This window comes from Spermophilus citellus (assembly GCF_964194105.1).
Source record: "Spermophilus citellus genome assembly, chromosome: 4".
Classification (NCBI taxonomy): Eukaryota; Metazoa; Chordata; class Mammalia; order Rodentia; family Sciuridae; genus Spermophilus; species Spermophilus citellus.
In genome coordinates, this window is record NC_138185.1 from 41,249,429 (window position 1) to 41,267,910 (window position 18,482).

Here is an 18,482-nt window from a genome sequence, read left to right on the forward strand (position 1 = left end):
CCCACTCATTAATTATTTGCTGACGAGAAGCCCTGATTACAGAGGACTCTGAATACCAGATTAAGAAATTTGGGTCAAATCAACATAAAGCAAAAATTTTCTGCCATTAGATGTTGGTAGCGTATAAGTAGTTTTTTTGTTTTGTTTTGTTTTGTTTTGTTTTTTAGTTTTTAGAAATTTATGATTCTCTTTCTCTAATTCTTTCTCTGAACATACCCTCTGATTATATCTAATTAGACTCTTTTTCTTCCTAGCCATTCCTATCCCCATTTGTAGATGCTACTCTATAAGCCAAATTAGATTTTCTATTTTCTAATGGATGATTCTTTGGCAAGATACGTTTTCCCATCCTCATTATTCTGGACTTCAAATAAATAGGCCATTAACTATTCATGTAAATCAGGCTAATAATAAATTCTCTGGAACAGCATTGTCCAATAGAAATGAATGTGAGCCACAAATAAAAAACCCATATGTAATTTTTAATTTTATAATAGCCACATTAAGGAAAGAAAAAAGGAGGTAAAATAGTTTTTTTCTTTGTATTATTTTATTTTAATTTGTTATATATGACAGCAGAATCCATTACAATTCATATGATACATGTAGAGCACAATTTTTCATGTCGCTGGTTGTACTCAAAGTAGAGTCACACCATTGGTGTCTTCAAACATGTTCCTAGGGTAATGATGTCCATCTCATTCCATCGTTTTTCCTACCCACCATGCCCCCTCTTTTGCCCTCCCTTCCCTTTTCCCTATCTAGAGTTTATCTAAGAAAATATTTTTAATAACATGTTTTATTTAACCAATATAATCCAAAATAACCAACTACAAAGCTTAGACAACATAAAAATTACGAAGAGATATTTTATATCTTTTATGTACTAAGTCTGTGAAACAGAGTGAATACTTTACTTTTGCATAGCATGTCTTTTGGACTTGCCACCCATCACAAATGAGTGTGAAGAGTATTTAGATTTAGCTAAAGGAGCATATGCTAGAGAGAGTCTCTTGTTTTTCGTCTTTAAGCTCTGTTCTTAAGGAGATCTCGTCTGTAGAATTTGATGTGACCACTAATAATATAATGTGGGCCTTTCTTGGCAGGTTATTTGCCACGTTGCAAGGAGTTTTAACAGATTGACAATAATACCCAGTACATCTAATGTGAAGAAGAGATGCTCTGAAAATCGCTCTCCCATCTTCATTTATTGGTGTGGAACTCATGAATCTGGCCACTCAGATCTGTGTGTCCTTCCCCACCACATAAGATGCTGCCCTCCCTGAGGTGCAGAATTTGTGGCCCCTCCACAGGATACCTAGCAGAAAATCCCTCTTTAAGTGAAAGAGCATTCACGTACACAAAGGCTTTGTTGGACATATTCAGTGTATTTTAAGGCAGCAGTTCTCAAAGAGTAGTCCCTGGGGCAGAAACATTGGTACCTCCTGGGGACTTGTTAGAAATGTAAATTTTCAGCCTGGTGCTGTGGCTCCCAACCCTAATCCAGCAGCTGGGAAGGCTGAAGCAGAAGGATCTCAAGTTCAAAGCCAGCTGAGGGAAAGCAAGGCCCTAAACAACTCAGTGAGACCCTGTCTCTAAATAAAATACAAAAACAGGGCTGGGGATGTGGCTCACTGGTTGAGTGTCTCTGAGTTCAATCCCTGGCACCCAAAGAAAGAAAGAAAGGAATGCAAATTTTTAGTCCCCACCCACCACCATCCAGGCCTACACAATGGGAAGTTCTGGGGTTGGGGCCCAGCAGTCTATGCTAACAGGTCCTTCAGGGGATCCCAATGCATTGTAAAACTTGAGGAATGCTGTAGTAAAGATATAGTATGTTGGGGAGTGTATTAGGTGAGTGCCATGAATAGTCAATGTTTGGAAGGAAAAAAAAAAAAAAAAAATATATATATATATATATATATATATATATATATATATATATTCATTCTTCAAACGGGATCCACTGACACAACCAGCTATCAAAGTACTAAAATTCACACTCATGTACAACATTATGAATGAATTTCACAAATGTATCATTGAACAGATGTAACCAGACACAGTGAACCACATATTGGGCAGAATTCAACTTACGACAAGTCCCAAAGCAGGCATCACTGAGTGGATGCTGGGGGAAGATGGAGTAATGATTTTGGGGGTGAGGGAAGTATCAGGAAGGAAGGATGAGGAGTGCTTCCAGGATGCCAGCCATGTTGGTTATGCCGAATGGTTCAACTCATAATTCATCAGGCTGCACACTTACAAAATTTTGACTTTTCTTTATGTATATTTATAATAGACAAAAAGCTAAGAACTCAAGTCTTTTTAATAAACATTAGAAATGCAAGGTTCTTGGAGGCTTTTGTTTTGGTTTTTTTGTTGGTTTGTTTTTATGTTTTGGTACCAGGGATTGAACCCTGGGGTGCTTAGCCACTGAGCCACATCCCCAGCCCTTTTTAGTTTTTATTTTGAGACAAGGTCTTGCCAAGTTGCTTAGGGCCTCACTACGTTGCTGAGGCTGGCTTTGAACTTGCAATCCTCCTGCCTCAGGCTTACAAGCCATTGGACTCACAGGCATGCGTCCAGCAGGAATACAAGGTTTTAGGAAAATGTTCAGTAATATAAATAGCATACATTTTAATTCTTCAGTCCTCTCATAGTTGTCCCTCCTGAGACTGCCATTAAAGTGACACCACTTAGTTCTCCAGTTTAGAGGACTGTCACACACTGCCTTGATCCTCTCAGGTTAAAGTCCTTTCCTCCCTCTGGGTCTCTGCTCAGTGTCATCTATTCCTTGTTCTCTGCTGACTTTAGACCAATCCCCAGAAATTGGTTATTGCCATTAACTCAAATTGATTCAAGTGGAATACTTCCAAGATCTTCACTTGAAAAAGCCCCCCAAAGACAAAGGTTTCAAGTCTTTAATGGAGGAAATATTGCCCTGGAAACTGTGAGAGGACAAGATGGATACTCTGGGACAGGTGGTCCTCTCAAGCATCACCCTATAGCCCCATCACAGTTAGCCCCATCACATAAATTCTCCTCACCAGTGATGGAGGGAACAGAAGGACAGTGCAGGTGTAGTGAAGGAACAGGGGTTGATGTTGCCCTACAGAGAGGTGGTGTTCTAGACAGAAGTACTACTATCCTAAAATGTTTGTGAACTCTGTTTGCAATGGTGCTTTGTCAGGTAAGAATCACAAAAGAAAAAGGGATCACAAATTTGTGTTTAGGGATTTTTCAGTATTTTCATTATAGACTCTTAGAATAAACTAGTTCTCATTCTAATGGAATATTAGAGACCGTTGGTTAATAAACTACTGTCATTATCTTTTTGAAGAAAACTTTCAGTATGTTTTTCTAATCAAAACAGAACTGATATTCTGACAGTACACCTTTGTGTACAGCTGCAAGTATTTTTAAAATACTAAAATATTTACCTGGTATTTGGCTAGCAATGATGTACTCCCCTCCTTGCAAGTGAGCCTTCCCACCATCACCCTGCTATGCCAGGCACACCTCAGGAGCTCTAAGACCTTGCCCCAATGACATGGATGTGTCCATCTTTATTTGCTGGCATCAGTGCCAGTGAAGTGAGCTGACTATCATTCCAGATTATCATACTATATATACACACTATACAAACCACTTGTTGTAGTTCCTCAGCTACATCAATGAAAACATGATTGCTGAGAATTGGAATGAGGAAAGGGAACCTTATATTTAGAAAAAAATCCATTTCCAAATCCATTTTGTGACTTTGTTCTGCTAGTAACACATGTATATATTCTTGTCCAGCTAACATTCAAATGTCAAAGGCATTATCCACATAGCATTTGTGCCATTGTTGAAGCTTTACCTCCCAAAGTGATAGTTTTGAAAGATGGGGCCTTTGAGAGGTAATTAGGATTAGGGGTGAGGCCCTCATGGTGATATTAGTTCCCTTATAAAAAGAGGAAGAGAGATTGAGAACTTTTCCTTTGCAAGTACAGTCACCAAGGAAAAGCTATGTGAGAACACAACCAGAGCCCACTGTGAAGAACACCTCCATCAGAATCCAAATCTACCATCACTTTGATCTTAAACTTTGCAGTCTCCCAAACTGTAAGGAATAAATGTCTGTTGTTTAGGCCACCCAATCTAAAATATTCTGTTATAACAACCCAAGCAAACTAACAGTCAGTCATTGCATTAGGGAAAGCTAGAATTATTTCTAATACTTTTTTTTTCCATGCTGGGGTTGAAACTCATCCTTGTGCATGCTATGCTAGAACTCTACCACTAAGCCACATCCCCAGCCCATGATTTCTAAAACTTACAGTTAAACCTACTCTAAGATAGTAGCAAATTCAAAGAAAATCCTCCTGGAAATAGTGAATAACACTTTAAAGTTAATCCTTAGTATACTTCCCAAGGTCCTCATAAAATATCCTTTTATAGTGTTTCATTTTAACACATTTTTCTCATTTTATGAGGCAAAATATTGTCCTCATCATGCAAATACCTCTATACACCCCATTTCCTATAATACCAGATGTCACCTGATTTTTTTTTCTACCACCAGGGTCATATTTGAAAATGAAATTTACTGAACTTGTTTTATCCTGCATGAGCCAAGCTGTTCCCCTCTTTAACTTTCTGTAAGGTTTCTGGTCGAGTACAAATGAACACTATACATTTTGAAATGACTAAAAAGGTGAACATTTTCAAAAGTGGACCTAAAAGAATGCCGCAAACCTTCTTAAACTAATATTTGTAAAGAGCACTTGAGAAATGTTTAGAGAATATATGCACATTAAAATTAGATAATGAATTTACAAGAACCACAAACTGAGTTAGACTCTTTCAAGTTATACAAAAGAAATGTGCATCGAGATAAAATCTCTTGGTCAGAGAGGCAAAGAATGAGGAAACTATGCTATGAACCCTGAGCACTGCTTCAGCTGTTCAAACAGTTCCCTAGAGACTCAACACCCTCTCCAACGATCATCCATTCAAGAGGTAATTGATCCCCTTCACCATAATCTAAGATTATTTCTCTCCTAGCAGGTGGAGCTCTCATGTCAGCTCACCTTAGTAGCTGCGGTCCAACAGTAGATGTCCTTCCAGAGCCCATCCTTCATCAATCATCTGTGGCTCAAGGATTGTCAGGTTAATATGGGGCAAAACAAGGCAACCTATTTTCCCAACTGGCTCTTATTAGATGGCAGCCCCTGTTCCCAATATGCCCTATTTAAGGCAACATGATATAAGGGAACAGAAAACTGTAAGTCAGGAAAACAGGGTGAACATTCACATTTTGCTACTAAGTAGTAGGAAACTATCTTGACTATCTTAGTTTTAGTTCCACAAAACAAATCCTGAGACAAGGATAGTATGCAAGTGGTTTATTTGGGAGGTAGTCCCAGAAGCACAGGTAAGTCATGAAGAAAAGGAAGGGAAAACCATCAATGGATGACATTAGCAAGCAAGTTACTGCTGAGGGAATCTGGGGCTCCATTCCTTTAAGAGGTGTATAAAACATTCAGAATCATCTCTTCAAGGGGTGGGGAAATTACATATCCCCTAAATCCTTTTGGGTCAGATACTGGACATTAACTCCTGGGTAATTCTGGTCCATTCAGGGTAATGGTCTCAGTCAAGTCTCAGAAAGCAGCTTGTTTACTGGAATCGTCTGCTGCAGTTTCAAGGGTTGTCCAAAAGGGAATGAGTGGGTATGGGCTATTTCTGTTGCAGGTACTCAAGCTCTAGAGAGACATAGTCTGTCTAGATCTCAGAAGAGATAGTGTGCTGGAAAGGACCAAGAGAAAGAGGACAGAAGTGAATCCGAGGCTTGGACTTCCACCACAGCAATAACATGGGATTATTCTGAATAGCAAAAAAAAAAAAAAAAAAATTCAGCTTGAATTTCCAACAGATCAGACAATAGTAAAAATAACTTAGGGTAGGTTTCATAAAATGAACAACACTGAAGCAATCCATAAAGTAGAATTATATGCACTCACTTAAGGAAAAGTTAAAAAGAAAATTAAAAAATAAAGGAAAATAAGCACATCAGAAAATGAAAGCCTACCATTTGTCCTCTATTTTTCTTAGATGGAGTTTAAGGGGTTATGGATCCTTCTACTTAGAGAAGCAAGTGCTAACAGGAACTCATCCAAGTCTTTGAGGTTCACATAGAATTAGTAACTTCCACAAAGGATCCAAATGCTTATCTTAGTCTCTTAGACATGTCACTTTATATCATTTGGACAAGTTAGGATCCTGCAGGGTGGGCTATGACTTAGGCTTTGAAGACTCAGAAATCCTTGGCTCTCAGCAACAGGGGGTACTGGCATCTCAGCCAGTGTCTGGATAAAAATAATCTAACCCCAGAAGCTGTACCATTTGTGAATCTGAAGACAGGTTTTTTCAATTGCCTTATTTCTCTGTGAGATAGAACAACTGAGAAGTAGTAACCCACTTTCAGACTGACTGAGCTCAGAAGAAACACTACAAAAAACCTTTACACTTCTCCCAGTGGAAAGGTCCTCTCAGTAGTACAGTGAAAATAACCTTTCATCACCAGACCCAATTAAACCAAAATGAAACAAATTACTTCTGTTCTTCTAGGCTTGTAGGTGAATTTTTTTTCTCAATTGGCGAAATAAATGGACAACATGATATTTTGAAAAATGTGTTAGTCAGCTTTCTGTTACTATAAGGAATATCTGAGATAATTCATGTAATAAGAGAAATGGTCTATTTTGGCCTACAGTTTCAGTCCATGGCTGATTGAGACCATGCCTTTGGACATGTGGCAAGGTAGAACATCACATCAGGAGCATGTGGCAGAGGAAACATGTTCTCCTCATGACCCAGAGTGAAAAGAGAAAGATACTCAAGTCCCATAGTTTTTTTTTTTTTTTTGAAGACATATCCCCAGTAACCTAAGACCTCCTCCTAGGCCCTACATCTTAAAAAGTTTCCTCCACCTCCCAATAGCACCACACTGAAGACCAAGCTTTAAATACATGGGATCTTGGATGACATTCCAGATTCAAACTGTAGCATATTTCCACACTGTAGAATGGTTAAATAATGCTAATTAACATTATGCATTACCTCACATACCATTATTTTTATGAAATAACACTTAAAGTCTATCCTTCTAGTAATTTTCTAGTTAACCTTCCTTACCTGTGGGCTCTGCATTTGTGGATTCTACCAACTGAAGATCAACATACTAGAAAAAAAGCAATTGAATCTGTAGTGATCATGTACTGACTTTCTTTCCTTTGTATTTATTCCTAAACAGTAGAACAACTACTTGCAAAGCCTTTTTGATAATATTAGGTATTATAAGTAATCTCAGGATAATTTAAAGTATATAGGACAATGTGCCTAGATTAAATATTCGCTGTCTTATAAAATACATCTTTTATAATTTATAAGCATCTGTGGATGTTGGCATCTGAGGGGGTGCAGGAGGGAACCAATCCTCTGCAGTTAACCAAGGCACAATTGTATACATTACATTGTTTTTAACTACAGTCACCATGTTATTCAATTGATCTCTCCAACCCTTTTTATATTCAGAACCATGGCTACATTTCATGTCTGTGGCCTAGCCAGACTTTTTTCTTTATTTTAAGTGATGTCAAGAGAGCCTCTGGTGTGAGATTTCACAAGGTAGAGACAGGCAAGATGAGAAAGGAGTCAAAAAGAGGAGGTCAAGGATACTGAAACAGCCAAGTCACAGACAACTAAAAATAAGAGCAGATTTGCCTTTGTTTACATTGCCAAAGGGGAAAAATTAACTTGATGGAAAGGGTAATTAAGCATTTCTTTTTCCATAGTGGTCCAACCCAGCTTCATATCCAGCTGTTCTGTTTTACATTGTGATGATTCTTGATCCAGTTGCTGAGTTAAAGAGGGCCGGTAGGGCCCTGGTGGTATGCCACAGTTCTTCCCCCACTATTAACCTTTATTTTATAAGTAGACAGTAAAACTCTCAGTGAGAACCAACCAACTGGTAGTCAGAGAATAAGGGGAAAGTGGGAACATGTACAGAGAGGTGTTGTCCAGAACAAAGACATAATTTGAACAATTCTTCAGATTAGCATCATCTTAGATCATCTAATTTAATAACCTCCATTCCTCATTAAAGAAATTTGAGATTATGAAAGGTGAATGAATTTCCATTGAGTTATGAAGTTCATAGTTCTAAAGAAACTTGAAATTATGAAAGGTGAATGGATTTCCATGGAGTTATGAAGTTCATAGTTCTAAATCCTGAATCACAATCATCAACTAGTATGCCTCCCAGCCTAAGATTTGACCAAAGTTCACTGTTTGGAATTAGGAACAGGTTTTCTAATTAGATATCAAGTTGGTTGTCTATGATGGTAGTTTTCCCAGCTATGCTTCAAAAGCTGTTAGGGCCTTGATTCCAGAACTCTGGGAATGATTAGCCACCTTTTAATGGGGGTTAATGAGAGCGTAATGAAGCTAAATGATCATCCATAGCTCTGTTGGACTCCCTAACTCCCAGAGCCATGTCCTGTCTGTGAACCCAGATACCTTTCAGATAAATATAGTTCATCCTTGTATATCCAACTTCACTGGGACCCAGCACAGTTCAGATCATTGACATCTGCATACTCTGGATGTGTTGTAGAATGTATTTTTTTCTATATAAAGGATTAGCCATTGTAAAATTTCGATGAGACTGTAAACAGTTGCATAGAATCCAGTTTACTGTGGATAAGCACTCCCCGTTCAGTTGGAGGAAAAATTACTTTATCCTAATTGCTTCACATAATAAACTAGAGATTTCAATAAACAGGCCAGGATAAATGGTTTGTTTGGTATAATCAAATCAGTTTACAAGAATCAAAGGAAGCCCAGGTGATCACATTTCTGTGCAACTTTTGCACTGAGCTCTGGTACTCATTTAGATATTTACACATTGCTGAAAAACAATATATTGTGTGTGTATTTTTGTGTATACCTTTATTTTGTACAAACTTGTTAGAGTGTCTATACCAAAATGATTGTCTGCTGTCCTAAATAGTCGTTAGGGGTTAACAATCTTACTAGAAGTATTTTGTAGACTTCCTAGCTTGAAATTATCTTCAGAGAGAGTTAATCATCTATCATTTTATATTTTATATTTACCCCTAATTTTGGCCCAAAATGTTTCTTGCCAAGTGGATCATCTTCCTTATGCATTAGAGACATCCCAATAACTTTTTGGCTGTTTTAACAAGTCAAATTTACCTTAAAGGTTCAAGATTTGTCATTGATGAATTCTTGAAGTGGGCATCAAGCTTGGTGACTAACACCTCCAAAGTTGTCCTGACGATCTTTTGTAAAATGGTAGCATCACAGGCACTGAGATATAGATATTTACAGTTATTTTTAACCTTTCTGGGGTCATAGATCCACATGAGAATGTGATCAAAAATTATTTCCTTCCAAAAACTTAACATATGAATATATAAACACACTTTTGTAAATCTTGCCAAAAGGTTTTATGAATTCCTGGAGCACACCCAGGGATCCTCTGGGGCTAAAAATGTTTGTTCTAAGTGAATATTTTGGGAAAAGATACTATTTATTTTGATTTATTGCATAGATATGTTTATAAAAATTTCAGTAGTTTCATCATTTGTCATCACAGATTAAATCCATTCATGTACTAGTCCATGTAGATATGTGTGATTGACTACATTAAAAGTAGCCTACTTTGGGGAATTTCTATTTTATGGGTTTTTTCATTTTATTTTAATCAATTTTAAATATTCTTTTAAATCTTTTTCAATTTTCTTTATGGGAGGGTTTTTTTAAAATTTATGAAAGCATTTCCTTTTTATTCTTGTTAATCTTCAAAGCACATCTATGTATAGACCTTTGGCTTGAATATTTGATTTAATAATTGCATTTAAAAAATCTTTAAATATGACATTGACCTCAAAGATTCTGAAAGTCAGAATCTACATATAAATTTAATTCTAGTTTCTGCTATTTATTAAAAAAGAAAAATACACTGATTAAATATCAGAATTAGATAATAACTTTTGTGTTTTTTAACATGACCAAATGATAAGGTACTACAAGAATTTAGTATAAACAAACAACTACATTTTTTTAGTTGTAGATGGACACAATATCTTATTTATTTATTTATTTATTTATTTATTATGTGGTGCTGAGGATCAAATCCAATGCCTCACGCATGCAAGGCAAGCGCTCAACCAGTGAGCTATAACCCAGCCCCAAACAACTACATTTTTAAAGGTAGTTTATAGAACTTGCATAGAACTGATAGGCAAGGCATCTTAGTTATTGAATTTATAGTTGTAAAATAAAAGGACTGGTGTCTTAGTTCATGTAGATTTCTATAACAAAATTCCATAAACTGTATAACTTGTAAACAACCAAAAAACATATATTTCTCACAGTTCTAAGATCAAGATCAAGAAGTCCAAGATCAAGGTGCTGACAGAGTTAATGATGTCTGGTTGAAGACCTACTTTCTAGTTCATAGACAGAGCCTTTTTTTTTCTTTTTTTGATACCAGAGATTGAACCAAGGGGTGGCTGAGTCACATCCCCAGCATTTCTTTTTTTATTTTGAGGCAGGTTATCACCAAGTTGTTTAGGTTCTTGCTAAATTGCTGAGGGTGGCCTCAAACTTGCAATTCTACTGCCTCAACCTCCAAAGTGCTGGGATTACAGGCACACCCAGCAGACAGCCTTCTTTCTGTGCCTTCACATAGAGGAAGAGAGAAAGTATCTCTCAAGCCTCTTGGTAAGGGAACAATTTTCTTCATGACCTATTCAACTCCCAAAGGCACACTCTCTAATGCCATCACTTAGGGATTAGGATTTTAGCATATGAATTTGGGAAGAGGGGGACACAAACTTTCAGACCATAACAAACAGATATACTTTCTTTCTCTATCATGAGTGATTATTTCATATTCACATGCCATGAAGCTTGCATTTCCCCCCTAAACAGAAAACCTACACTGCTGCTTCAAACCCATAACTAAGCATTATGTTTTAAGATCAATGATTTAAAACATAAAGAATCAAATCCAGTCTTGCTGAAGTCTGTGGAAGTTCAAATAGCCCTTTTAATAGAGTAAATCTATAGGAACAATCTTCCATAGCTACCTGGTTATTTGTGAATACTATCACAAGCTTATAGTTTTCATCCTACGTTATTGACAGATGTGCAGATAGGACCATTTCAGAAGAAGAGTCTCACATACAAGACAGACTGGGTTTGGAGATGTGTCATGTTGACATGAAGTCCTTGTCATCAAGTGAATATGTATATTTGTGTGCACACATAGAATACACTCAAATATTCCATCTCTGAAATGCATACTTGCTTCACTGGTTATATTTAATTTATTATCAGGATACATCTTAGCATGGGGATATCTTGGATTCAATGAAATGCATTATATAGATTACATACAGAACATCAGCTCAGAAGGTGCCTTGGTAATGTTAAATCAATCTCCCAAGGAAATTGAAAAGGTTAATTTGCTGAAGACACAGATTTTGGTGACAAAAACAGATGCATCCTAGTGATTAATTTTTCAAATGCTTTCCACTCATGTGAATCATTTGATCACAAGCTTTAAAAATGAATGTAAATTATCTTTTAAAAAACATTTCTTAAGTAATATATGGTGCAGAAACATACTGTTTATGTAAGTTAAAAAGCGATTAATTATTGTTCAGTGAAAATGAATAAATTCCAAATATATGTAAAATCTTAGATAATCCTAAAATGTTAATACTGAAATGAGTGTTCTAAAAGACAATATATCAAAAGATAATAAATGAGCAAAACTAAAACACTTTCACATTTAAATTGTAGCCTACTAGAGATAGTTCCTTTTTCAATCATTGTTTATTTTCACTATTAATGTAGGAAAAAAGGCATTTGAAGGATATTTTTTTCAGTCCACATGTTAGCTCCAAAATTAAAAAAGCACATTTTAATGGGAGTTGGTTTAAAACAATTTGACATGAGTGAGATAACAATTTGAAAAATGTGCCTATACTCAGTTTTGCTTCTAAATTTTGACTTTTAAACTTATTGTCAGTCTCAGAAAGAAATAAGAAGCAGTGAAGATAATTAAACATTTGCCTTGGGGGAATTATTTGCAGTTAATTAAAACCATACACTTTGGGTGTATACTTGCTTCACTGGTTATTAAATTTGAATCATATGTTAACTACCCAGGTTTCTCACTTGTCCATCAAATGTTGCTTGTGGCAGGGCAAAGAAACAAATTTTTCTCGTAATATTCCAAACCATAATGTTTGAAGCTCTCTGTCTCTAAGTTTTGAGAGGGGGGGACAAAAGAAAGAGAGGGAAAGGGAAACAAGGAAAGAATGATTATTTTAGACTCTAAGTCATCACTCTTGAAATGCAACTTAGAGATACAAACAAATAAGAGAACTTATTTTTAAACAATGCAGGTGTAGGTCTGCCATTTCCAGCTTTCTCCGTGGCCACATGCAAACAGGATTAACTAGGGGTTTCTAGATATTTTTGAATTACCTTCCTTTGGGCTATTTAAAAATATCTACTAGATTGTAAGCTCTCTGAGGGCAGAGATTTAGTTCTATGTTCCCTATTGACTCTCTGGCACCCAGAACAGTGCCTGCCATATGGTAGCCCTTAATAAATATTTACAAATGAGTAACAGACCTATTTTATGCATTCCTGCTGACCCATTCATTGGCTCAATCCAGTGTCTTTTTGGAGAACCTCCAGAGAAACCTCATTTCAACATTCTAGCTTTGCGAGAGTTCATAGAATCCTTTTAGCCATGTTATTTCCTAGATAGTATATACTATAACCAAAAAATGAGTGTATGCTATTTCCATACCTAAATGTGCTAACTGAGGGAAAGAATGACATTGCTCAGAACAGAGGGTCTGCATTTCCTCATTGCTATTGTGCAACTCATATGGTACCTGGGAAAGATAACCATAATTACCACTGGATTTCCAAAGTGCTATTTCTGATTTTTTCAAGGACTCATGGCTTGCATATGTGAACAACTACAGTCCTGGAAACATTAAGAACATTAAAATTAGATATTCCTTTAATCTTCTCTATTTTGCCTTCCTTTCATAACCTTTCCTACAATTCTAACACTTTCACTGATGTATGAATCCTGCTTTGTATTTTCTACTTTGTTGCAAACAGATGCCCCAACTACATCTCTACCTTTGTAAGCTTTGTGTGTATATCTCACATGCTACTTTAAGAAAAGCTATTTATTAATGAAAATCTTTTAAGTATTTTAATGGTTATTTTTTAAAAAATAATAAATTCTGTTGCCCTGAAATATCTATCATGTTAGTACTGGAAGGTGCTCTTTTATTTTTCTCAGTTAAAAATGTTGATTAAATGTTTGTTTGTTGTCAGATTCTTCAAAGGATGACAATATTATAAAAGACAATGAAGTAACAGATCATTCTGTGTGTGACCAAGATCATCCCAATGGTAAGTTGTGAGATCCTTTTATAGTTATTTTTTTCCTCTTGGAAAACATTCCATCTACAAAAGCAGATTTGAGTTTTTCTGGAGAAAAATTGAATTCTGAGGTATTTTCTTAGTGCTGAACACCAGCTGATTGGTAGCTGACATCTTGAGATAGGGTTTCTGCTTTCCACAGTCTTCATTACCCATTATTTGTGTACCAGGCTGGCTTCATTTATTTTGCTTATTGTTACCTGCCTGTATTCTATAAGCATTGGGTTGGCAACTATTGAAATGAATGTGTGATAAGAATGAGAATAAATGTGAGACATATGGAGAATAAACCCAGGAGATTAAATCTACATATACTTGGAATACCAAGAAGACCGAATAGAACAAACAAATGAAGCAATCTTTAGAAAACTAATAGGAAAAAAGTTTTCCTAATGCAAACCAGTTTCTCTGCCCAAAACATGAGAGTATGCATTATATTTATAGGCAAAGAAAATGAAAACTCAAATGAGAACAGACACCTACGTAGCCTCATGGAATTTCTGAAGATCAATGATAAAGGCTTTCAAAGCATACAAGAAAGTCTAAATCGGGTTATAAGTAATATCACCAGAATCAGATTAGCTTTAGCCTTCTTCTTCCGCAACCCCAAATGCTTAGAGAAAATGAAGTAACATTTCCAGAGCTCTAAAGGACACAGTTTCTATATTTAGTGAAGTTATTATTCATGCATGAAGTCAAAAGTAATATTTTCTCAGGAATACAAAGATTAAGAAAATATGCTACCCAGATATCCTTTCTGAGTGAACTAACCAAAAGCCTGTACAAAAAACAATAAATATAGGAAGGAATGTAAAATCTAAAAACAAAAAGGCACAGTTGAAAGGAACTATATGGTCAGACCAATTAAATATATGAAAATGTTAACATAATTATTTCAAAATAAGCATCCAAATTTTTCACCTAATTTTTTTTTTTTGAGACAGGTTTCATTTTTGTTTTTTTTGCTGCCAGGCACTGAACTCAGGGACACTCAACCACTGAGTCACATCCCCAGCCCTTTTTTATATTTTAGTTATAGACAGGGTCTTACTGAGTAGCTTAGGGCCTCGCTAAGTTGCTGAGTCTGGCTTTGAACTTGCAATCCTCCTGCCTCAGCCTTCCCAGCTGTTGGGATTACAGGCATGTACCATGGCACCAAGTTGAGACAGGTTTTTCTAAGTTGTTAAGGGTCTTGCTAAATTGCTTAGCCTGGCCTTCAGCTTGTGATCACCCTACCTCAACTTTCCAAATACCTTAGATTACAGGCATGTGCCACCATGCCCAGCTCGAAATATTTTAACTGAAATTTATAGTATATGCTGTTCAAAAATGACAAAGGTAAAGAAGAGACTTCTACTCTCAGAAATGAAAGTCAAAATAATGGAGGCCATTTCTCTCATTAAAGATAACTAGACAATTTAGACAAAACTATATATATTACATGTATATGTGATATGTTATCTGATTACATTATATATCATATGGTATTATGTTTATCACAGAAATATGTGTCACACATAATATGTATCATTTAATAAATTATACACATATATATTTTATATGTATTGTGTGAGGGGGAGGAAAAAAATGACAGAGTTAGAAAACATCAGAGGGTTGATAAGATAGCTAAGACTTATCAAACTAAACCCAGAATTTGAAACTGTTTTTTACCTTAGGAGAAGGTAAGCATTTTTTGGCTGATTCTGCAGAAAATTGTCTGGAGTCCTATTGATGAAAAGGGAAAGGGACCATACTCTACCCACCACCCTATATTTTGGGCTGAAAACCTAAAGATACATATCCCAGAAGAATAAACCCACAGTGTATCTATTTTCTGAAAGCTGTTTTCCATTTTCAAGTGATCTCCATCCCTAAATTAAATTAAGAACGGCTCAGATTGTTAACTCTCCCCAGGCACCTGAGAAAAACACACATGAAATATTTATTAGAGAAAAAAAGCACCTTGTAGACTTCAAACATTTCTTCTTTCAAATTTGTGAGATAGAATGTCTTGCTGGGCATGGAGGCATACACCTATAGTTCCACCAACTCCAGAGGCTGAGGCAGGAGGATTGTAGGTTTAAAGTCAGCCTCAGCAACTTAGACAGGCCCTAAGCAATTTAGTGAAAACTCATCTCAAAACAAAAAGGGCTGGGAATGTTGCTCTGTGGTTAAACACCCCTGGGTTCAATCCCCAGTACCAAAACAAATAAATAAATAAATAAAAATATAAATCACATCTAGTACACACATACCAAAAAATAGCTCCACACCAAAATGAGTAAATAAGATAACATGAAACAGAATATGAAGAAATGAGAGAAATAGACCCACATGAGCTGAAAATATTAGGGTTATAAGTACAAAGTATAAAGTAATGGTGAAGACTCTGTATAAAGGAATATTATAAGATTGAAAATTTTATCTGAGAACTAGATATCGAAAAGAAAAGAAAGCCTAGAAGTAAAAGATCCTGTAATTGAAATTAATGATTCAATGAATAGATTCATGGTTTAATAAGATATTAGATGCAAATGAAAAAGAATTTGTGAAGTCTAAAGTAGGTTAGAAGAATATATCCAAAATAAAAGCAGCAGGCAAAAGGATAGCAAAGGCTCAAAAAAAGGAAAAGATCACACGTTAATAGAGAGAATTGGTCAGGAGCAACATTTGAAGAAACTGTAGTGAGAAATTTCCCACATTGATGAAGAACATTAGGCCAAATGTCCCAAAAGCCTTTGGAATTCAAAGCAGAATAAATAAAAATAATTCCACAACTAGGTCTATTCTAGTAACACTGCAGAAACCAAAGATAAACAAGACTTATAAAAAGCAAACTTCACTTGTACTGATAGTTGATTTTCCAATAAATATAATGGAAATAAAATGACAGTACAGCAACATAGCTGCCAACCAAGAATTCTCAACCCAGGAGGGAAAAACATGTTTCAAGAATATAGGTTAATTAAGATTATTGCCAAACAAAATAAAAAGCATAGCTCATCACTGCTTTCTGGTGTGCTACAGTTAGAAACATACTCATTCCAAGTAGAAGGTCAAAGACAAAGGAAGGAATTAGAGCAAAGTAAATGGTAATTGGATAAATCAAAATGAATATTGATGGTACTAATCAATAGTGATAATAATCATAATGCCTTGTGGGAATTAAGATACACATTGTTTTAAAATATTCCACCATAATGACGTTTACTGAATAAGATAAATTTAAATGTTCTGGTGTTGTTCATTGTCATGGAAGGTAATAGTACCAATTAATTTTCAAATTTTATAAGACTCATGCTTCCCCAAGAATCAGGAAATGAGATGAGCCCTGTGATTGCCCCAGCTGACAGCCTGGAGAGTTTCTAAGTTATGGTTCAGAGAAGAATGACTCCAGCTCTGGCAGAGTCCTGTAGCCTCTTACAGGACTGAGGATCTTTTACAGACTCTTATTTTCGTCCAGGAGACAGAACTAAAGATCCTGGGAAGCTAAACTGGCAAGAGTTTGCAGGACAGAGTAATGGAGAGGAGAGCGCTCCACAGAGGGGACACCTTAGAGATCCCCAGAGGGAATGCCGCAGTCTTCCCCTGAGTACTCTTTGGTGCAGGCACATTTTAAAGGAGACTACCCAAGGCTATGTTAATATGCCAAATGGCTTTAGGGAATTATACCTGAAGTTTATATGGAACTGGAATGAGTGTCTATTGCCACCAGACCCCAGAAAAGCTATTAATTCACAGAGTCCTCAGAAGAGTTTTGCTTCTGTAATAGAGCAAAATAAGCAGTAGACCAAAGGCTACTCTCATCCTCCATCATAAACTTAAAACGTGAAGACATTGAAGGATCAGATTATTTCTGAGTGGGACTGGGGTTGTAGCTCAGATGTAGCTAGCCCTTTCCTAGCATGTATGGGGAACTGGGTTTGATCCTCAGCCCTACATAAAAATAAATACAATAAAATATTGTCCATCTACAACTAAAAAAAAAAAAGAAAAATTAAAAAAATGTTTCTGAGTAACCTAGCTACATTCCAGAATTTAAGAATTTAAGAATATTTATAAGTATATAAATACATCTCACATCCCACAAAGTAAAATTGACAAACTTTCCAGGAACGAAAAGAAGCAATCAGAAGATATTTCTCTGTTCCTCTTTTCTATTTCTGCACATCTTGTGAGCAGAGGTCTGTGTTCTGACCAGTTGTATCATGAATATTTACATAGCAAACAACCTTGGAAGACAGAGAACAGGCTTACTGATAGCCTCAGAAGATAAGAGTAGTGTCTCCCTCCAGATCAAAGAGCAGATATACTTAACTGTCCACAATAAAAGGTCCAGATTCTCCTTGTCCATAATGAAAGATCCAGATTCTCCAGATTCCCTTTGATACAACCCACCAAGTGTGCAACTATCACATATCCCCCTGATAATACCCTGAGGGAACTGTGCTCAGGGAATGGGAAAAAGTACTCTGGTTACTGCTATTGATCTGAACACTAAATTGTTCTTCATCTTCATCTTCGACCTCAGAAATCTAAGTCTTTTGTCAGCATCCATGGAATCGTGACTACTTAACTTGTTAATTTGCAAGTAGGTCAAAATCTCAGATCCTTCACAATATTTGACAGGAAGCAGGAATATATGACTCGCAACAGAAAAAAAGTCAATTAATATAAATCATTTCAGAAGCAGCTCAAATGAGATAATTAGTGTGACAGAACATGCTAAAAGTTATCAAAGCAGTATTCCATATCTCTAAAAAGCTAAAAGAAGTATTTATTATGTTAATTCATGACATGGGAGATATCAAAAGATCCAAATTGAATTTATATCGATGAAAAGCAGTGTCTGAGGTAAATTACACTTAATGGAAATACAATGGCAGAGAAGACACTATAGAAGAAAAGATTAGTGAATTTGAAGA

At 36.1% G+C, this 18,482-nt stretch overlaps 1 protein-coding gene across 1 annotated transcript in view; it reads left to right on the top strand.

The window, feature by feature from the left end:
* MACROD2 (mono-ADP ribosylhydrolase 2) overlaps positions 1-18,482 on the top strand; it is a 2,040,087-nt gene that overhangs the window by 1,934,072 nt on the left and 87,533 nt on the right. The window contains exon 14 of the mRNA XM_081290808.1: positions 13,450-13,527. Coding sequence (XP_081146934.1) covers positions 13,450-13,527 — 78 coding nt within the window. The remainder of the gene's footprint in view (positions 1-13,449; positions 13,528-18,482) is intronic.